This window comes from Rhinolophus hipposideros, assembly GCF_964194185.1.
Source record: "Rhinolophus hipposideros genome assembly, chromosome: 8".
Lineage (NCBI taxonomy): Eukaryota > Metazoa > Chordata > Mammalia > Chiroptera > Rhinolophidae > Rhinolophus > Rhinolophus hipposideros.
This window is the reverse complement of record NC_138054.1, coordinates 74,129,270-74,151,435: the sequence shown is the minus strand read 5'-3', so window position 1 is coordinate 74,151,435 and position 22,166 is coordinate 74,129,270. Positions and strand designations below refer to the sequence as shown.

Below are 22,166 nucleotides of genomic sequence, written 5' to 3'. Positions count from 1 at the left end.
TGTGGAACAGCGTTTTATCCTTTTATTGAAGCTTACAGTTTCACTGAACTTTTGGCCCCAAATGAAAAAAAAAACAAAACAAATTAAAAAAAAAAAAAGCATTGGCAGTGGGAGGTGACAACTGTACAACTGTCCCCTGGGGACTGAAGCCTGGGGACGCAGAGAGTGGTGGGCAAGTGAGGGGTCTGAGCTGCAGAGGGCAGTAGCCTGACCCAAGATGCCCAGAGAGCAGATTGTCCAAGCTCCCAGAGCTGGGACAGTCCCCAGGCAGCCAGAAATTAACACATACAGATGGGTGGGGCTGGTGGTATCCAAGCCACTGGTCGCCTGGGCATATCTCTCTTCCTTGGTCAGATTCCACTTTGGAAAAACTGGGTTAATCTGACGGGAGAGCATGGGTGAGGGAACACAGGTACCAATGGTAAGGGGCCAATGAACACAACACTGGCGTCAGGGCACAGAAGGGAAAGCTAGAGGCTGGAGCCCAGCCGGCTAAACACTAACTCCATTGCAATGACTGGCATCTCCTGCTCCTGCTGCAAGGCTGTGCCACTTCATCCTCTCCTAGGTCAGGCCCCTACCTGTGTGGCCTTGGCCCAGGACCCCACTAGTTGGTGGCTGTGGCACAGGACTCCTAGCCCTCTTAGGGAACAGTGTTACATCAGGCAAAAGAGAATGTTTTTCTAGGAGGGGCAGGAAAAGGAGAGGCCCACATGCTTCTCCCACTATAAGGAGTCAGGAAAGGTCCCTTGGTACATGCCACTCTCTACAGACGGGATGGGTCATAGCATCCGAGAAGCTGTCATGGTGACGAAGTCTTCGAAGCTGAGCCGGACGCTGCCCTGCACAGCTGTGTCTTTCTCCCGGAAGGCCTCGGTCAGCAGCTGCAGCTGCGTGCACACCTGGATGAAACGGTCGAGCTGCATGGCAGGATTGGCAGAGCGTGGGCAGTAGCGGGAGACCAGGAGCTGGGTAAACTGGGGGCTCAGGTTGTAGCCCATTTGGGACAGAGCTGCAGAGGAGGGGCACACAGAGGAGACACAAAACCCCGTCGTAAGCACTGCCACCGACCAGCTCCACGGAGCACAGCACTTCAAGGGACGATGAGGGGATCGGCGCCGGAGCAGAAAGAGGACAGAAAGCCTAAGGGTCTGTCCAAGATGGCAGGAGCACAGCAGGGGCTCTGTGTGGGTGCTCCCCTTAGCTGGAAGGCCCCATCCCTCTTTCTCCCAATCGCCATTACTGTCTGTTCAGTCAGGGACCCGTGGGGGACCCAGAATGACACCAGGGTATGTGTGTGCATCTCTGAGTAGTCTGCATTACAGAAGGAAGCCTGAGCCCCCTGGGACCACCCTGCCCAGGGCAGTAGCAGAGGCAGCACAGCAAAGGGTGACGGGGCCGGGGCCCGCTCTGAACTCAAGACAGCTCCTCGGCAAGTTGCGTCGCCTTGCTCATCTTCTGTCTTATCATCTCTAAATGGGGATCATACTTATCTCGTAGGTTCCAGTAAGGATGAAAGGAAACCACGTAAAAGCACTTGGTACAGTGCCTGGCACAGAATGAGCACTCAGTAAGTATTATTTGTTAAAAATAATAAAATCATTGACATCTCCCCAGGCAAGGCTACTGGGCAGTTCCAAGGTCATAGCCAGCATGCTCTGCCCGTCCTTCCCTGGGAGGCTTCCTTCCTTCCTGTCTACAGACTCTACCAGCTCAGGCTAGACTCTCAGCTCCCCTTCTGCCATGTGGCCCTTGGGCAGGTTACCTGTACTAAGCCTCATTTTTCTCATCTGTAAAAGGGCCATCGTAAGGAACCCTCATCTAAGGGTGGGGAATGATAAACAGTACCTATCATGGGGAGAATGAATACTGAAACAGATTAAAAGTACTTATTACAGTGCCTGGCACATAGCAAGCATTCATTCAGTCAATATTACTTTTGCTGTGATAATATCCACCTTACCAATATCCATGACAGGACCCCACAAAAGAATAGGTGATCAGTACAGGCCATCTCCTTTCCGTTCAACCAGGGTGCGGACATGGTGAGCTCACCTCCATCCACAGAGCTCCCTCGTCTGACTGAAATCCATGGCCAGGGCAAGGAGCTGCGTTCTCTGAGGAGCCCTTTCTCCAACCCGGGTGGCAAAGCTCCTTGTCAGATTCTCATCACCCTCGTACTAACCACCCAACCTCTGGTCAAAATTGGAACCAGACCTGGAATTGTGGCCTCAACTGCATCTTCCCAACTGCAGCTTTTAAAGTGGTCTGGGTCCCAGAAGTGGGAAGGAACTGCCTTCTAGCAGAGCTAGCAACAGAAACCATCTTTCTGAGCCCTCTACAGCGGCTGCACACTAGAAATGAGAGCAAGAGCCAGGCAAGCCACACAAATTGGTCTCCAAGTGCCCTGGGCGGCTGAGTTTCCACCTCCCAGGCCCCTGGCTGGGCCTGTCCCACCTAGCCCTGCCAGGAGTCCAGCCCTGATCCTGGATGTAGGTGTTCCTTGCCCTGGATCTTGGCTCAATGCCCCAGCCAGGTCACAGACGGGGTGCGGAGGGGGCCTGCGTTGAGGGCAGCATTAGTTGAGAAAAGCCCTTGCGCTATGGTAGGGAGTAGAGAGGAAAGTCTAGCTCTGCCTGTGTACTGAGTCCCACCGTGGCCCTCACCTTGCTGCAGCTCTGTGTAGCTAATGGATCCCGAGTGGTCCCGGTCATATTGCTGGAAGAGGTTCTTCCACTGCTGGATGAATTTCCACAGGGCTGAGAAACCGTAGACATCAATGCGGCCTGACTTGGTCTTGTCAAACATGTCTTGTGGGGAGGGAAAGGAGGGAAGGACGGCTTCAAGACTGAGGGCCCAGGCTCCTCGGGTCCCACTGAGGCAACGCTTCTCCCCAGGCTGGAACAGGAGACTCCACAGAAGCACAAGCCTGAGGTCCAGATGCCACTCCATATCCTCATCAAGTGCCACACCAGCCCCCACCCCTGGCTACCCTCAGCCCCACCCCTGCCAGAATTGCATTTTCTTGGCAGGCTTGGCAGCTGACCCCATCCCTGTCATCTCCTACCAGAGCATGGAGTCCCATTCTGCAGGATGGGAAACTGAGTTAGCCTATGACTCAGCACTTGAAAAAAGACATAAGGGAAAGAGCTCTCAGCCCAAGGGAGCTCATCTTGAACCCAGTTTCCTGCCTGAATTCCTCCCTGGCCAAAAGATTTCTCCTTAGCACGGCTGCCCATCCACCTACTGTCACCTCAGGTGGTTCTGCCCTAGCCTGAGCCCACGAGGAAGGGCCATACTCACTTATCATCATGAGGCACGTCTCATCATTGAATGAGGACCAGTTGGAGTTGACCAGAGCCTGCTTCAGCTCCTTGATGGAGATGTAGCCACTGTGATCGCAGTCCACAGACTGGAACCAGGAGTAAGCCTCAGGGTCCACGTTAGGAGGGACGCCACCTGCGGCGGGGGTGCAAACCGGGGAAGTCAGAGGCTGGTCTCAAGGCTCACCCACAGAAATGCTGGGGAAGGCTGGTCTCAGTGCCTCCCTGACTCCTGGCTCTGCCTACCCACAAAGCCTCACAAATCCACTCCCCACCAAGAATTCTCTCAAAAGAGATGACCTCTTCCCCACAGATTGACGACACAAAAATGCTTGCTGAGCACCTAACACGCACAGCCCAGAGACAAGTATTTGAGAGACCCAGCAGCAGGGAGCTCTCTGGGTGGGAAGCAGGTCTGATGCCCTGGCCCAGTGGAGAGGGGACACACTCTATTGGGAGCTGCCAGAGTGCGGGTGCCACGGAGCTCCCCCTCTCTTCCTTCCCCCTCACCTCCGCGATGTGCAGCTGCACCCCTATCGCCAAATCTCCCTAAGGACATCTTTGCCTCCCCCTCATCCCACACGGGCAGAGAGCTGCCCAGTTCTGTCAGTTCCCACACAGGTATCTCCTCCTCCTCTCTGCTCCTCCCGCGCCTGTGCTGGTTCAGACGCTTCTGCCCGGGACTGTTGTAACAAATCGAAAAGCCCAGGCACGTCATCCTTACAGCTCCTCTCCAGCACCCTTCACCCGCTGCCGAGTAACTTTTGTAAAATTAAACTCTATTCTCACCAATTTCCCCCAATTCAACTCAAAACTCTTCAAAGGCTCCCACTGCCTACAAAGTAAAGCCCAGCATCCTGAAAACAGCATTCCAGGCCCCCCCTGCCCCCGCAACAATGGGGTCCATTCCTGTCTCTCCTGCCTCTCCCACTTTATTCCCACTGTGCCCTCACACCTCTGGTCCAGCCCAGATGAAACATTCCACTCGCTCTTAGCCACACCCGCGCAGTCCCACCACACAGCCTTTACTCACCCTGTTCTCTCTGCCTCCAGCCCCTTCTCCCTCATCTCTTTGCATCCATTTCCTATCCATTCTTCAAGACCCAAATGAAATGCTCTTCCTTCCAAAGAGCCTTCCTCTTCTTCTGTCCCTGGACAGGCCTCCTTCCACTCCTTTCTACTTCTCTTTTATGGCCCTGCTCACTCCACTGTGTACACGCTTTTTTTCTACCACCTTCCAGGTTAGACTTGGAGCAACTTATGGGCTGGATCCCAGCCTAACTCATCCCTGAATCCCCAGGGGCTAGCACAGAGCCAGACACAGAAAGGGAAGGTGCTCAATTCACGCTCGAGTTAGCCTCAGTTCAAGTCTCAGCTCCCCCATTTTGCTTCCCGAGTTATTTAAGTTCTCTGTGTATTGGTTATCTTATCTGTAAAATGAGGACACAATAGCATCTATTTCATAAGGTTATTGTGAAGATATATGAAAACCCTTAAATCAGCACCTGGCACAATCTAAGCACCACATAACGGCTGTGATTAGTGCTGTTGTCATGGTTCAAATAGCTTTGTGCGTCTGTCACGAGTATGTATGTAGCTTTGTGCGTATGTCAGTAGAATCATCCACTTGGAAAGACATACAGGGTGAGCTGGGGGACAAGGGGAGGGGTGGGAGATGGAAGTGGAAAAGCACAGGAAACTGTCTAGTTTAGGAAAAAGTCAGTTATACAGTATTGCCAAACCTGACTTAACTGCCACCGAAAGGGCTCCTTCACACAGGCAGTTGGCAGCACAGAAACCATTGCCCAGGAGGCCAGGGGTTTGCCTGACTGAGGGACTACTCTGGCCTCCTTGGATGGGAAATCCAGGCAGACCCCACCTCCTTTCCGAAAACAGCAGCTTTGCCATGGCAGAGGGCCACGGTCCCCAGGGGAGTCTCTGTAACATGCGGTCCCTGGAGGCTGCAGGCTGCATGGGAGAGCTCAGGCTCTGGAAGCGAAGAGCTCTGATACGTTGTGCGACTTTAAACAAACTGTTTAATTTTCTGAGTACTGATTCTCCTGTTTCTAAAATGGACCTACTGCCCAGGGTGGCTGTGATGATTACATGAAATAACAGCAAAAGAAAGTTTTGGCAAAGGGCATGGAATGTGTGCAGTCCCATTTCCACAGAGGGATATTTAAACTGGGTCTGAAAAGATGACAAAGAGCTGTGGCAGAGCGAAGAAAAAGCATGTGGCAGAGGCACAGGGTGTGTTCAGACGACTGCAAGGGCTCTTTGGTTGACGGGAGGGGCGATGGCAGGTGAGGAGGCTGGAAAGGCCCTTCGGGTCTCAAGTGCCTTTAGGATCTTACCTGTGGGTAGTGGGGCACCTTTACTGGTCAAACCTGTCTTGCAGAGCAGTGGTGCTCAAACCTTAGATCCTGGATTCAGGCGGAGCCTCCCAGATGACCAATGCAGGTGACATGGGTCCTGCTTTAAGGGGCACTGCTCCAGAGCGCCCTGAGCTGCCCTGGAGCGGAGCCAGTGGTAGTCAGGCGAGAGGAGGCTGCAGAGGGTGGGCAGCTAAGGGCCGGAGGCGCATATGTCCTCAGTAGCCCCAGAGATTGTCTCTCCTCTCAGGCCCTGGAGGGATAAGCCGCACAGCCAGGGGCTCCTTTCCCTGCAATGACCTCATGTAGGCTCAGAAACAAGATGTGAAAAGGATGAGGCAATCCACCATGCAGCTGCTGAGCTGAAAGCAAACGGCCAGAAGCCCTGGACTCTGACAAGCTAAATCCTACGGCTCACGGTGTTTAGAACCGCCAAGGTTTGCCATCTCTCTCAGGGCCTCCTGCCTGGGATGTATGTACACTAAGACACTACAGCTTTCCAGCAGTGCCATTCCCTGGAGGTCTTCAGGTGCACCCAAGTGTTTCCGTGCTGCTGGCCCGGTCCCCTGGAACCCGCATACTGTGAAATGGCTGACTGGATGAGTTGGGAGGAAGCAGGGGACTGGGCACTCACAGTCCCTGACCCCCTGAGACCACTCAGAAAGTTTTACTGAGCCCCCACCCAAGGTTCTCTGCCTCCACTGAATCACCAAGCCCCCTCCCGGCCCCCCATATTTTCCAGTACCTCACCTTTAGTATCTCTGCTCTTTATCCTTCCCCATCTCACCCCCTAACTCTCCTGCCTGCCTCAGCATCTCTCAGCGGTAAGGCCCTTGCCACATCTGTTAGCATATGAAATGCTGAATACCTCTTTGCTAATACCTCCTAATGCCCCAGGACGAGTCCTCTCACAGAATATTAAGCCCTTGCATGTGCCCATGTTTACCTGCACCTTCTCATTTAATCCTTAACAGTCCTATGAGGTAGACATTCACCCATTTTATAGATGTGGACACTGAGGCCTAAAGAGGTGAAGTAATTGGGTCAGGTCAGTAAGCATCTGATCTCAAAAGCCCAAGCTTTCAACAACTACACTATTTTGCCTTTCTACATATATTGGTCAGTCTCCCTTACACAGAAATGGGGCTTCTCCCTATGCTAGACTTTATTACTGTCTCTGATTATTTACTGATCTCTACGCCCTGGCCCCACCCCCCTTCATATAAGAGCATTATACATCTTCTCCATTGCTTGGTGGCTTGCAGAGCCCCTCCCTGAAAGGAATATCCATTTCCATCCTATTGATGTCAGGCTTGACCAGGGAATGTGGTTTGGCCAACAGAACATGAGTAGAAGAGATATAAAGTCCTTGAAAGCAGCTTTAAGAGGCACCATGCATTCCTGCTAGCTCTCCTGCTCTTTTTTGTCTGCCACAAGAACAGCATATCCCAAACAAAGGCTGCTCCTCCAGCCTGGATCCTGGAAAGAAAAGACATGTGGAGCAGAACCTCAGCAGCCAAACCCACAGCTGCTGACATGTAAGCAAGAGAAAGTAAGTGTGAGCAAGCAGCAGAAATAAATGTTTGTTGTTGTAAGCCAGAGACTCTGGAGTTATTGTTACCATAGCAAAGCTAACTAACAGACTCTCGTTCTGCTGACGCAAGCTGAAGCTGGAAGCCAGAGGCTAAGGTGCCAGAGACAGGCTGTCTGCATGTCCACAGGGCCCTGGATAACTCAGAGCAAGGTCAGAGGAACCCGGAGCCCAAGATCCCGACTCACCTGGAGGAGGTTCCTGTCCGTAAGGCCCAGGATGCTGGGCACCGTAGGAATTTGGAGGTGGCTGACCATAGGGGCCCCCTGGGGCTGCACCACCATAGGGTCCTCCCGGAGCTCCAGAGGGGAGCCCCCCAGGGCTGGGGTGCCCATATGGCCCTCCACCAGCCGGTGGTCCATAAGGCCCTCCAGGGGCAGGGCCTCCTCCATAACTACCACCAGGGGGTCCCCCGCTGCCATACTGCCCTCCACCAGGGTAGTAGCTACCCGGAGGGGCTCCGGGTGCTTGTCCTCCAGCTCCTGGGCAGCCCTGCAAGAAAAGCAAGTTATCGGTGAGACGGATAAGGCCAGAAACTAGCCACAGTATGGCACTTGACAGTTATAAGGCACTGCCACTGCCATTCTTTCAAATGATCTTATAGGCAGGGCTGGAATTATGACCCCATTATTCAGACAGGGTATCTGAGGCTTCTAGAGGAGATTCAACCTGCCCAAGGTCACACCAATGACCTGCAGTCGGCTGAAATCCTACCCTCCTGGCTCCCCTTCCCTGCACACCCAGAGGGCTCGACAAGGGCTGGGATCCTGTCGGGTTTGCCACTTTATCCCCAGCCCCCAGTGTAAAATGGATGCTCGGTAAATATTTATTGTATGAACAAGTTGACAAATGAATCAAACAGAATTCCAAATCCTCACCCTGTGGTACCCTCATCTCCATCCACAGAAGTCCATGTGCAAAAGCGACCCCCGCCACACGCCCCTGACATTCTTCAGTCACGAATGATGTGTCTATAGCATGGATTCATCCTTCACACGTCTTCCTTACTCTACTCTAGCTCACGATGCAAAAACATCTCCTCGTCCTCACTCATGGCTACGTGAGACAGGCAGGCAAGACCCTATTCTCAAGGCAGATAGTACAATGGTTAAGAGTCAAAAGGACCCGTTCAAGTTCAGGTTCTGCCACCCTCTAATTGGCCTGAGGACTTACCCTCTCTAGGCCTCGATATCCTACGCTCTGGAATGGGAATAGTAACAGTGCCCACTAACCTCCCAGGTGGGTATGTGGATGGAATGGATCAGTCACATGAAGCATTTTGACACAGACCCTGGCACAGAGTCAGCACTCAATGCACGTGAACTATTAATAATAGCACCTTTCTACGGAACAGGAAACGCATATCCAGACTGTGCGGCGGGGCTGTGTGACTGCGGAGCTCAGGCTGGTTGTACCTCAGAGGATACAGGGGAGCTTTCCGTCTCCTGTCCGCGTCCCTACACCTCCAGCCAGGGATCCTTGAACTCAGTGTTCAGCTCCATCTCCTTATATGGCCAGCAAAAGGCCTGGCAGAGAGAGCGTAGCCCCCATCGTATCTGCAGACAGCCTGAGATCAAGGCACAGAAAGAGCAGCTGGGCCCAGTTCTGAGCATTGTGAGGATGGTCCCATCTAGAAATGTTCTAGATCAGCTTGCAAGATACCCCAATGGCCTAGCCATTGAGAGCCTGGACTTCCTCTTTTTATTGTGTTTGGTAGCTTCTGGGACAGTTACCTTCAAGGCTAAGGCCAGATTTACACTTCATCTACTGAGGCTCTGCTTGCCGAAGAAAGGGAGGCTTCTTGAGGGAGGGAAGCAGGCCCTTCCACCTTGCCCGCTCAGCATGATGGGAGAGCTTCTGCTCCGGAAGCCGCCACGGCTTGTAGCAAGACTCCTCACAGGCAGTGAACTCACAGGCCAATCTCAATTCCAAACGCTGCTCTCACCAGCAGAGCTCATGACGAGGCTGGTGGCTTAATCTCTCTGGGCCTGTTTCCTCACAAGTAGAACATAATAATCTCTTCCTCACTGAATTGTTCGGTAGATTATAAGAAATAAATGCAGCAAATTCAGTTGGCTTAATTTTTAGCGAAAGAATCTTTTGATAAAATTCTAAAAACTGATAAAAGAAAGTTGCTCTGGCTGAAGCAAGGTGGGGGTTCCAGAGTTGAACCATGCGGGCCCCTCCCTCCCTTGCTAGATGGTGAGGGAGTTCGGCAGAACCCTCACTGACTCAAAAGACAGTTTGAACACCATTAATACAAGGCAAGAACGCTCTTACAACAGTGCCTGGCATAAAGCAAGTGATCAATAAATCATAGCTGCAATTGTTATTGTTACATTAATCATTACAGCAAAGCCCTGGGCCAGGTAAGCTCGGGGTGGGGGAACATAAAGGAGAGCGAAACATTCTGACAGAGCTCAGTTAACAGGATAGGTATGGAAACGTTCTCTGTAACATCTAACAACACAGCGTAAAATGGACGCATAAGCCACATACCATGAGATCACAAAGGAGAGAGGGTGAAATCGGGGAGGGTGAAAAAGAGTCCCAAGGGAATTGGAGAGGGTGATGGGATAGGTGCCCAGGAGGCCAGTCACCTAACTTAACCCCTTCGGCTTACAGATGGGGAAACTGAGGCAGCAGAGGGAAAGGGACTTACTCTGGTCACAGAGTCGGAGGCAGGGGTAGAGCTAGGTCACTCCTCCCCCACACTCAAGCCCAATGACTCCCACTGCCTTTGGCAACAGCCTTCTTTCCTTAAGCAACAGGGCACAGGATTCCAGTGCAGGACAGAACAGGGGGTGGGGACTCTGTAGTCTGGGCACACCCAAAGAACAGACGGGACACCAAGCCAGGAAGTAGCTGCTCCACAATAAGCCTGGGAACTAAGCCATAAACTGTCGCTGGCCTTGAGCACCGAAGGCACAGCCCTTCCCCTGGGGAAATGCCCCAGGCCAACAAAGCAGGCGCTGCCAGGCAGCTCTTCTGACCTTAGTGCTATCACATTCTAGGGAGCAACTGAACCCTTTCCTGTCCGCCCTGCATAAAAACCCTCATGTGGACAGCTCACGAAGCACTCTCACGTATACACAAATACAGAATCCTGCCAACAATCCTCTAACAGAAAAAAGGAAGGTATCAGTAGGCCTATTTTCAGATGAAGAAACTGAGGTGCACAACAGTTAGAAAGACTTCATTCTGCAAGCATTTACCAAGCAACAATATTGTGGTAGGCTCTGGGCTACGTGTAGGGGCACAAAACTAAATAGGGCCTATCTCTGGGGAGCCGTTAGATAATGATACACTCTGATCAGCGCAATCAGAAAAATCTACTTCAATGCTATCAAGGAGGCATGGGCAGAGGGATTTGTTCTGTTTGTTGAATGATAAATGAGCGATAAAATGAATAAAGTCATGAAGTGGGTCAAGGAAGGCTTCCTGGAGGAGGCAGGAGTAATACTGACGCTGGCATTGAAGGAAGCACAGACCTTCTCCAGAAGGAAGGCAGAGGACATTCCAAAGAGAAGGGAGAAGAGAGACAAAGGCACAGACCTATGAGCGAGCACAGCGCGGTCAGGCAATGGGCTGAAAAGCAGGGGTCAGGGGCAAGAACAAGTGTGAACTCAGAAAGGCAACAATCCTCTAACAGAAAACACTCGTCCAAGCACCTCTCCTGCTGTATTTCAGTTAGCTGGAGAGATACTGGGGTCTTGGAGCAGTTTCTGTCCATCTGTGATCTCCTCCCCAGGGACAGACACTGGGCCTCATTCATCATGGCCCCCCCAGAGTCCAGCACAGGGCCTGGCAACCTGCAAACCTCCACAAATCCTTGAACAAATAAATACTACGCTAAAGAGTTTGGGCCTTATGTGCACCACAGAAGGGTTTCCAATAGGGAGGGACACGATCAGAGCCTTGTCTAGAGAATTAACCAGCTTCGGTGTGGAGGATGAGCTAGCGGGGGAGGCAGAAAACCAGTCACTGGGCAGGCGGGGCTTGAACCAGATAGCAGACTTGGGAATGGAGAGTACGGGGTGGATTCTGAAGCTATTTCAGAGATAGACTCGACATGACTTGGCAACTAATTAGGTTAGGGAAGAGATGGAGGGGGAAGTGAGGAAAGGCATGTTTAGAATGACTCAGGTTTCTTGCTTGCACAAGAAGATGAAGCAAGTGGAATCACCTACTGAGGCAGCATCCAGGCTGGGAAAGGTAGTTTCCAGGGTCCCTGAGTTGTTAGGAAAGGTCTGAATCAGAAGTTAAACCCAGGGTTCCAGCCTCCAGGTTCTTTTATACTACTCCATGCTGCCAACCATTTTCAGAGATTTTCCAAGAGCATTTCAGGCTGATAAATACAAGAGCATGAAAGGAAAAAAAAAATGCAAGAAGACTTCAGTAACCATGGTTTCCAAAGCATCACAGAAATATCTGAGTGGGCGAGGGGGCAATTAACATTTTGTTGAGGTTCTGCTAGACACTTCCAGTTAAATTGGTTCTCGATGATCCTCAGTCCTATGAGGTAAATGCTATTATCCCCATTTTACAGATGAGAAATTAAGATGCAAAAAGTTTAATACTGTGCCCATGCTGACGCAGATGGAACGGGTGAGATGGGATTCAAATCAGGTCTGCATGACTCCACTCCGCTGCCCTCTTCTGTGTGTTCACTCAGTAAATAAGTGGGCGTCTATCACATGCCAGTGCCAGGGGCTGTCCTAAAGGTATCTGTCAAATATGATAGATTTCTACAGTGGAAGGGATAGAAGGGGGAGGGCTGGATTAGGTGCTCTCTTGGAGGCTTCAAGCTCAGAAATCAGAGAAACGCAGAAGAATCTTCTTTTTTCACTCCGGGACCTAGACCCAAATTTGAGAGCCACACAGTATTGTAAGAGATCCCAAGGATCCTACAGTCCAACCTCTCAGTCAATACTGGAATCTCTGTTTGCATTCCTGCAAGTGGTAGGGAGCTCACCCCATCCCAAATAATCCACTCAGAAAATCCTATATTTTCTTTAGGCTCTGAAAGCTCACTCTTCTACCTCCAAGACCCTTGGGAAGCTCGGAGGGGTCCAAGGTTGATGGGGAAGAGAACAGGCTGCACTGCTAAGACAAGCCTGTGCTCTGGAGCTCCTCCTCAAGTGCCCGTTGGAGAACGTTAGAGCCCATTCTAAGTGGTTAAACAATCACAAGACAAGGAGCAGTTTGGACATTCACCAGCAGAGCCTCCGAAAATAAAGACCAGAAACCTGCAGCCAATAAAGCGTGAGCCAACAGCTAGCCCAAGATTTCAATTACCACGTCTGTGCTGACACTCCAAATGTGCCCTCTTCCCCTCCAGCTTCATCTCTCCTGAGTTGCAGACCCACGTAGCCAGCAATCTCCTGGACCTTCCCTCCCAATCTAAACCCATTCTCACAGTGCCCCATGGCAACAGCTCCAAAGCACAAATGAGAGAACACTCTTCAGTGGCTCCCCCACTACTCAGGATAAAGTTCACACTCCCCCAAAATGGCATCTGATCCTTGCTTACCCGTCTCGGATCATTTCTTACTCCTTTCCCCCTCTTCACAGCGACTGGACAGATCTTCTTAAATTCATTCCTCCGAAATACTGGTCTCTCTCCCTTGCTTTCTGGCCTTTGTGCATACTATTCCCTCTACTGGAATACCATTCCTTTCTTCATCCAGCTAACTCCTACTGGAGATTGAATTTGGGGCTTAAATGTCACCTCCTTTAAGAAGGCTTCCTCCCTGAGGCTGTTAGGCATCTCTCCCATGCTGTCCTAGGACCTTATACTTACTCCCCTTTAATACTTATCACCCTGACTTTACAATTTGTATATCTGTATCACTCTTCCACTTGGCGTATTTACTACATGCCAAAACACCAGATCAAGCACTTTATATGGATTATTTCATTTAATCTTCACACTGAATCTTAACTCTTGAGGTAGGCACTCTTACGACCCCATGTTAAAGAAGGGGAAACTGAGCCTCAGACTTTCCCAACAAATTTCTGCAAGGAAATGGCAAAGCAGGGAATTGAAGCCAAATTTCTCTGGCCTCAGAGACCAAGCTCTTAAGCGCTGAAACCCATCAGGCTGGCTCCCCCACAGGACCAAAGGGTGCTTGTGTGTTATTACTCCAACACCCAATTCATGCTTGAGGACCCTGGGGCCGGAGACAGTGGAAAATTACAGTTTTGATTCCTAAAAATAGGATGGAATCCTCCAGGGCTACATACTAGCTGGGAGGGGAAGTGGCCCTAAGAAGCCCTTGGTGCTGTGTAACAACCCATTTCCTTTCTTGGGACACCATGGACCAGGATCTGGACAGGTGGACAAAGGCATGATGGGGGAACAAAAGCATTTGTTCTATTCCAGACATTTTTCTTTTGTGCTCCTTTACAATAGTTCACTGAGCATAAGCCCAGACAGCATGGCATGACAACAGCAATCAGAGCAGGAAGAGCTATGGCACCATGCACTGGCACACACTATGTATTAGTAACATGTCCAATTCCCTATCGGCTTTACCATATTTTGTCCTCACTTCAGCCTTATGAGGTATCATTCCTCCTTTTACAAGTAGGAAACTGAGGCGCAGAGCCCTTAGATGATTTGTCCAAGCGCAGATAACTATTAAGTAGCAGAATTAGGATTTTAGTCCCATTTTGTCTAACCTGGAAGTTCAGGCTCTTAATTTATATGCCACTGGTTGTAGGACGCATACAAATTACCTCCAAAAGCGTATTAAAATGTAGATGCCTGGGCCCTTTCCAGGTGCAGAACAGGTCTCAGGTGGAACCCCAAAGTGTCCTTTTTTTAACAAGCCCGGATGCAGATCATCCACTGAGAAATAATGCACGATGGCAATGGTTCCCCAACCTGTGTTCTCAGGAACACCAGTGTCACCCAAAGGGGACCGGATATTTAAAAAACAGACAAAAAAGTGTGTGTTCGGGGTGGGGGGGGGGTGGGCAGCGGTTCCACGGTTAAGTAAGTTTTCGAAACACTGCATATTCTATCCCTCTCTGGTATATTTATAATGTATTAACAAATTAAGAATTCTGAGACACCCTGTGATAAACAAACTTACTCAGCTGCATTTAACAGCGTATTCCCCAAACTTATTTAACCACAGAATCCACCTTTGTTAGCAACGCCTGTTAACATATCACAAGGCTGAGGAAATGGAGTGGAGCTCGGGCAGCACTGCCAGGTCGTACTTCCTAACTCCAGCCAGTGCTGGCCTTTCTTTCCTACCTCTACTACGTGTGCAGTGACACGAGTTCTAAGTTCTAGCTCTGTCCTCGTCCCCTCACTTGCTATGTGTGACCTCGGGCAAGCCACGTACCCTTTTGGGGCTCGTTCCTCAGCCATAAGTTGGGGGTACCGCCCCCCGCTATCGGACCTACAGGCCTGCACGACTGAGATAACGAAGGTCCAAATACTGTGCACAAAAACTCCTCAAGTCGTGTGATCTTGGGGACCTCGGGAGCCTTCTCTGGGCCGTTTCCTCCCTTTAAAACGAAGGGACTATGGGGAAGGCCCTTTCAGCACTGACCTTCTAGGGACCTAGTGAACCTCAACACGCTACAAGGTAAGTCCCGTTACACCCTTCGGAGTGAGTACCAAGTGGCTTCCACGCGTCACTGCGCTCTTCCCAGCAGCCCCACGACGTCGACCCCATTGTGTGGCCCCATGTTACATACAGAGGAGGGAACTTCAGCTCGGACGGCAAACTACCTGGTGCGGGAGGCTCACACCTACTTAGGCGAAGGAGCCACGGCATGCGCGGTCCCGACTGCAGGCTGTACCTAACCCCCTGTCCTTCTGTCACCTGTCACAGAGGGCTCGGGCCACAGAACCACCGCGCTGTGGTGTTCTCGGCTGGGTCGGGGGGCGAGCAGGCGGGGAAGCCACGTGCGTTTGCTGACAGGTCGGGCCCGCCGCCCCTTCACCGCCCGCGGACTTCCGAGTCGGCTCTGTCTGCTCCGGGTTTCGTTTTCCCGCGGTGTGAAACGGACGCGTTGCACTAAGGCACGCGCCAAACGAGCTCACCGGTGGAGCCTGCTCAGGCCCCAGCTTCTCCTGACCATTCGGACGCCGCACGTCACAGGTGTATTTTTCTCTGACGCCCCAAGGGACACGGACGGACCAGTGCTCTAACCGTCCCGGTGGCGCTGATGACCTCTCCCGGGGCCCCCGCGAGAGCCAGCCTGAGGCTGGGGGGGTCCAAGATCCCCAAATCCTCACGTGCCCCACGTCAAAGGGGCCGCGACGCGACCTCCCCGACGTGCAGTCCTGCGTGACGTGAGAAGGGAGCGACCGACCATCTCTTTTCCCTTCGCTCCCGCGCAAGACCTCAGCGTGAGAAGGACACAGAGAAAGCGGGGAGAAAGCAAAGCCGGGGTTCCACGACTGGACTTTCAGACACCCCTGCTGGATTCGCCCGCCCCTCACACACTCACCTGCCCGAACGGATAGCTGGCCATGGCGACTCTGACGTCACACGCTGGCGAGGGCTTCCCGGTCTCAAACCACCACCACCCCCCACCACAGGGCCTGGGGACGGGCTCTCTTGTGATTGGATGGCCGAGACTGTCAATCGTGGGCTCATGGGTCGACGGAAGTGACGTGTAGGGCGGTAGTCAGATGCCTCGGGGAGAGGCGGGAGGAGCTAAGGCTGGGGTGGCGGCTTCCGGAGATTTTGTTTGCTGTGCTGGCGTGGCTGTTCCTCCCTTTCCTGCGATAGAGCAGGCACCAGGGCTGTCAGGCCCGGGTAGTCAGTGAGAAGCTTGGGTGCGGCGTTGCAGCCGTGGCCATGTTGTAACCTGGCAAATGGGATGGCATGATGGTGACGTAGTTGCTGCCGTCACTCCAAGTTTCCCGTGGAGGAGGGGCCAGGCGGTTACCTTGACAACGGGGAACAGGCCGAACCTTTCTGGAAAGGATAACGGCAATGGCCGAAGTACTTTGCTCTAATGTCAAGACACCACGTGCCAGTTGGTAGCTTTGGAGTGGGATCTGTGGTCTTTGGAGAAGAAAGTCCCAAACTATCGGAGTAGGAGAGGAAAATGAGATCATCTGTAGGGCCTTTTCTTTCATAAATGGGGAAACTGAGGTCCAGAGAGTCAGTGACTTGCTCTAGTCACGATGGGTTGGGGACAGTGTGGCCTAGAACTGGGATCAATGGATGCCCAGTTCTCAGTAGGGAAGCCTTACTGGGCTCCAGTAGGTCAAAGCCTTACTAGTTAACCAGTAGGTCAAATCCTGGTTACTGCGTGAACTCACAGTAGTGTACTTCACTTGCCACTTGATGGTTCATGCTCTGTACTTGTTCTCATGCTTATTTGATTAATTTGTTAAGTTCTTCCACGTGGGCACAGACTGTCTGGTTTAGCTTGTTACATCCTCAGTACCTGGTACAGTACCTGACACACTATTGTTTAAAAATAAATGAATAGTGTTATCAGGTGTTACCCATTCCAGCCTGTCTATCTAGCCAGGCACTTTCCAAAATCACAGTGCTGATATGCTATTTGCCCATTGGACAGCCCACAATGGCTCCTCTTCATCTATACCTACAAATAAGACCCAGCCTCTTCATTTTGACACACCAGGCCCTTCACAACTTGACCCACCTTCACTTTTCCAATTTTATGTTTACAGGCCCTGTCTTCCACTCTGCAATCCAATGTTCAGTTCCACCATTCAGCACTCTTGCTTTGGAGTGGGGATCTTGATTTCACAATTTCTAACTGTATGACCTTGGGCAAGTTATTTAACCCCTCTGAATTTCAGTTTCCTCAGCTGTCAGATACAAATATGTAGAGACTTGAAAAATGAGCTTGTTGTCTCTGCTTATTCCCAGACTTATGCTCAAAACACTCCTTTCACCGAACCAGCAGCCCTCCCCATCTCCAGTCCTTCAAAGCTCAGTTCCAATCCAATTGTCCACTTCACCCTCCCCTATTCCCCCCAGCTCCAGAGTTAGCCACTCTCTTGCCTATCTCCCTTTGCACTTGGTACTGTCACTGTGCTATATTCCAGCCTGCCTTGTGTAAGAGTTCTCCCAAACCCATTCCTCTCCTTCATCTCAGAAAAATCCACCCAGTTTCTCAGGCCAAAAATCCCTGGGAGCATTCTTGTGTGGCCTCTGTTACTCCACACACTCTCACTTCCATTTGCTTGAGTTCAAAAATAGACCCACATCTGCTCTTTTCTCCCTGTTTGCACTATCACCCAAGTATATGACACGGTCATCTGTGGCCTGGGTCATTACAATAGCCTCCCTGCCTTCAATGTCCCTGCTTTCTGTCTTCCCCCACGCTCGATTCTTCATAGAGCAGCCAGAGTGATTGTCTTAAATGCAAATCATATAATGTCATTCCTAGATAAAGTCCTCTAGAAGCTTCCCGTAACTCTAATGATAAAATTTAAATGCATCCCTATGACCTTCATGGCCCTGTATGACCAAGACCCTGCCTGCGTCTTCAGCCTCACTTCCTGCCACTGTTGTCCTCACTTCACTCCAGCCATGCTGACCTGATCTCCACCCCTGGAACATACCAAGCTCATGCCCACCTTCAGACTTTTGGATTAGCTCTTCCCTGTCTGGAATGCTCTTCCTTTGGCACTTGAGACCTCCTTGCCATCCAGGTCACAATTTAGATATCTCCTGCTTGGGGGGATATTCCCTGACACTACATCTAAAGTAGCATTGCTTGCCCCCATTCTTGTTCTCCATTATAACACTATGTCTTATTGTTTTCATAATACTTGTCACTACTTGAATTGTCCTCTTTAAAGTTTAACAGTATATTGTAGGATTGTCCTTTTCTTATTCATTCCTCTATCCCCAGTGCCTAGACCAGTACCTGCCATGAGTTCAGTAAATGTTACTAGTTACTGTTGTTGTGTTTGTTGTTATTATTCTGTATTGAATGCTTACTAGGTGCCAGACATTGTACTAAGTACAATGCGTTGTTTCATTTTCACCACAATCCTTTGAGAAGGTACTGTTACCTATTTATAATGAGGAGCTGAGGCTGAGAGAGGCTAAGTGACTTCCCTATTATCAAAAAGATAAATGGAGAAGTCAGGATTTGAACTCAGGTCCACGATCTTTTTAACTACTCAGTTCTTAGTATTTAGATGATCTTGTCTTCTTTACTTTTGTAAATCACCCCGCCCCCCAATACAAAAAACAGGTGGACTCAAATTGCAAAATCTCAGAAAGGGAGAAGTCCTGCGGTTTTGGCTGAAGGTCAAGAGATATTTTCTGGCAGAGAGAATAGTGACACCTGGCCTGCAAACTGGGATAATATGACGCATACTCATTTTATTCCACAAACATATTAACCTATTGAGTTCCCACTACTTGCCAGGTTCTGTCTACGTGCTGAGGACTCAACTCTTATGTGAACTTCATGCCCCAACCCCCTCTGCCCATAAAAGGCTCTTAGGAGAATAGTCTGTTGGATGTCTGTGCTGTCTGGGGGCAAGGGCATCCAAATCATCTCTCAGGACATTAGAGACCCGCCAAAGCCAAGTCCAGGGCTGCGCCTCTGAGGAACTGCAGCAGGCCCAGGTGTGTTTATTTTGGAGGGCTGGATAAAAGGGAGATGAGGATCTTCCAAAGACTGAAAAACAATCAAGTCATTTCCAAACTTCAACTACCTGAAGCAGACAGAGGTGGGTGGGGAGGTTCCTGTTATTGTTTCAGCTTTAGCCAAAGATGAAAACTTGGATTCCAGCCCTTTTAGAGCACAGAGCACTTCCCCGAGTTCATGGAGGTCCTGTGGTTGATCCAGTAGAAGTGAGGCACAGCTTGGTAATGGAAGGCTCGTCCACTGGAAAATATCGCCCCCCCAGAGACACATCATTCCCCACAGGCGTCCTGGCTCAGCACCAACCTCCAGTATTGCTTACTGAGAAGAAAGATCAACATTCACCTAATTATTATGGAATTAATCCTGATTCCAGCTAGAGCCAAGTCAAAATTTAAATTCCAGTTGGATGCTATGGATCGGAGTGTCATTTGCCGAGTTTCACAGAACCGACAGAAAAAATGAGAACAACAGACACGGCAATTTGGCCACGCTCCCCTTCCGTGAAGGAATCATATGGTGAGTGCATTGATACGTTCTATTCCAACAAACTATTCAGGACAACAACAAAAAGATGTAGTCTGGTAAGGGGTTAACAGACCACATGCGAAGAGTCTAAATAGATCCTATTGATCGATCTAATCTTCATCCTATTGAAGATCCTGTTGAATTCTGGTGACAAAGATTTAAATTCCAGAAGGCATCACATTTTGGGATTTTCCTCCGCAGAATAAATATGCAGCAGCCTTTTCTCCATCTTTAAAGAGTAGAGGGTTTCTCCAATTAAGGACCCTCCAGTCCATTCTTCACATTGTCACCAGTGAACTCCCCACTAGGCAAACCTGGCTCGGCACACCCACGGAGAAAACCCTTGCTTCCCACTGTCTCCTCTGCTTACACCCTGCATTCCAGCCACGCAGCACTGTCTCTCATCACTCAGCAGGCCGTGCTCAATCATCTCCAGGCCTTGGCACGTGCTCTTCTCTCTGCCCACATCCATCCCTGTCGAGACAGTTCGGTCCCTTGGCTCCGTGCTCCCCTGGTGCCTGGTACGGCCCCATCATCCCACTTTATTGTAATTGCTTGTTGAACTGTCTGCTCTCCCCATAGACAATGTGGGGGCAGAAACCATCTCTGGCTAGTTTGCCTCTGAATCCCCAGAGCCTAGTACAGTTCCCAGCACGAAAGAAAGAGGAAATGGACTCATCACATTAGACTTTGCCAATCTGAATGATCTGTGTGTTGCCTTAAAAGCCTGGAATACACTAAGAAATGAAGACAGAAGACTAACAGGGCAGGAATGTGAGAGAAAGAAGTGAAAGAAGTGGAAGGCCTACACCCCTCCTTCCTTTCTCTTCAGCTTGCCCAGTCCCTGAACTTATGAGCAAACTCCCTGGATTTTTTTGCTGACCACAGTAATAGAAGAGACTATAAAATTCAGCTTTCCATCTGGTTCTTCATGGTCCAAGAAAATACAGCAATTTCAAACTCCAGGGAGACAAGCACTCAAATCATGAAAGCTTAAACCTAGCCTGTCATAAAACCCCCTAAGAGTCGTGTGAATTTGACTCAGGAACAAAGTGAAGAAAGCATCACTTACTCTGTAAGGATCAGTGCCTGGGTGGCCCTCAAAGGGGATGAGTTTGATGTTTCCTCATAGCGCTCTCCCCCTCTGGCCTTCAAAGACAACCTGCTCGATTTAACAACTGGTCCTTGCTGCTCTTTCTACTCATGCCAACATGCTCCTTGTCATGAGGCTCATCATCCGTCAGCACTTCACAGAAAATGGGCTGAAACAGGAAGCTGGCCCTTTAACATCTGTCCTCATCTACTGCCAAAAACTGGCTGTTACTTCAATGCAAAAATGGTGTGCTTGCTTTGTAATATTTTATGTTAGAACCAGAGTTCACTGAGAATTTCTGGTGAGAGGTAAAGGAAGTTTGACTCCTTCTTTGTCTGCACGTAAAAACATCACATGAGACACTCAGGCATGCTCAGGAGTCAGCCTGATTTCATTCCCCTGGCCACAGCACACCTCTGCTCCTGGCAGGAAAAAACAAAACAAAACAGGGCAGAGGTTCTGAAAAGCCACCAATAGGCTGATCTCCTGGTCTGGGGGGCCCAACTGGAGGAGGGAATTTTCAGAACTGTGCTGGAAATACCAGCTCTGGAGAGATTTGACAGCCAGTTTGAAGGCTTCAGGCGTTTTGGATAAGTGTCCAGACCCCGAGCACATTTTTGAGCCTGCTCTGTGATCCCTCTGAAGTTTATCCAACTTGAAGAACCTTCTAGAAAACTGGGGCCAGTTAAAAGACTTTCTTTGGAAGTCCCTCTGGTTGTGCCCTGTTGCTTTCTCACAGGGCAGTCAGCCCATCAGGACAAGAAATCTGAAAAGCAGAGAAAGAAGGAGCTTGAGACAGAATGTTTCTATAATCAACTGGCTCCCCCCTTTTTTTCTTCCTAGCCTTTTTACATATGGAGGAGACAGGAGACAGATCACCTGACTGCCAGTAGACTTTGAGGACCATACACTTAGATCTGATTGTAGCTCGCCATGACCCCTTTGCACTCTTCCTTCTGCAGACGTAGGCTAAAATGTACGGGAAAAACACCGCACATGTTAGATTAACAAAGAATACCAAAAGATGCCATTTGCAGTCCAGGAGAGCTGGTGACAGGGCCATGCATCAGTACAGGCAGCAGGTTCCGTCTCATTTCCTGGAGAAGCATTCCCTGGTCGCCTAGGCCAGGGGCTGGAACCTATCTTTCCTTCTGTTTCACAGGCTTTCTAATCACAGAATTATTGGAGCAGCAAGAAGAGACGGCATGCTTGGAGGTGCTGCCAGGCAGATCAACACGCTTCAGCACTGGGCGGCATTTCCCAAGGTGCAACTTGAATTGCCTTTGGGTCACACTCAAGAAATGAAAAGGGTGGGTGGGGTACCAAACACTGCTTTCTTTAGGGAAGCAACTAGGGAGGGGCCTTTATGAGCTGAAAGTGGGGCCTTCAAAACTGCTTTTGGCTCACTCGTGGGGACAGGCTGAGTGATGTCCCTTCTCTGACTCTGACAAGAGCCATGAAGGGTAGGACACAAGGTCCAGAGGATCAAAGGATGACTCAGAAGCATCTGGAGAGGTGAGGTGAGCTAAGCTGGGGGCACCCTATACAGCAGCACACCAAAACTCCACTGGTTGACCACAGACAATGAGGGAAATGCCCTTTTTGACCCTGGGACCAAATGACAAAGGAGGATGACAGGGAGA

The 22,166-nt window shown here is 50.4% G+C and overlaps 1 protein-coding gene across 2 annotated transcripts; it reads right to left on the bottom strand.

Annotated features, from left to right (window-relative positions):
• PEF1 (penta-EF-hand domain containing 1) lies at positions 1-15,886 on the bottom strand. 2 transcript variants are annotated; one of them, XM_081055086.1, is made up of 5 exons: positions 15,762-15,886; positions 7,475-7,778; positions 3,304-3,459; positions 2,667-2,810; positions 1-1,012 (listed from the first exon to the last, which is right to left on the bottom strand). In XM_081055086.1, the coding sequence occupies exons 1-5, from the start codon at positions 15,783-15,785 to the stop codon at positions 783-785; spliced, it is 858 nt and encodes a 285-aa protein (XP_080911212.1). In that variant the 5' UTR covers positions 15,786-15,886; the 3' UTR covers positions 1-782. The 2 variants fall into 2 exon arrangements, with proteins under 2 accessions (XP_080911212.1, XP_080911213.1); XM_081055087.1 differs by lacking the exon at positions 2,667-2,810.
• Between the last annotated feature and the right edge of the window lie 6,280 nt (positions 15,887-22,166).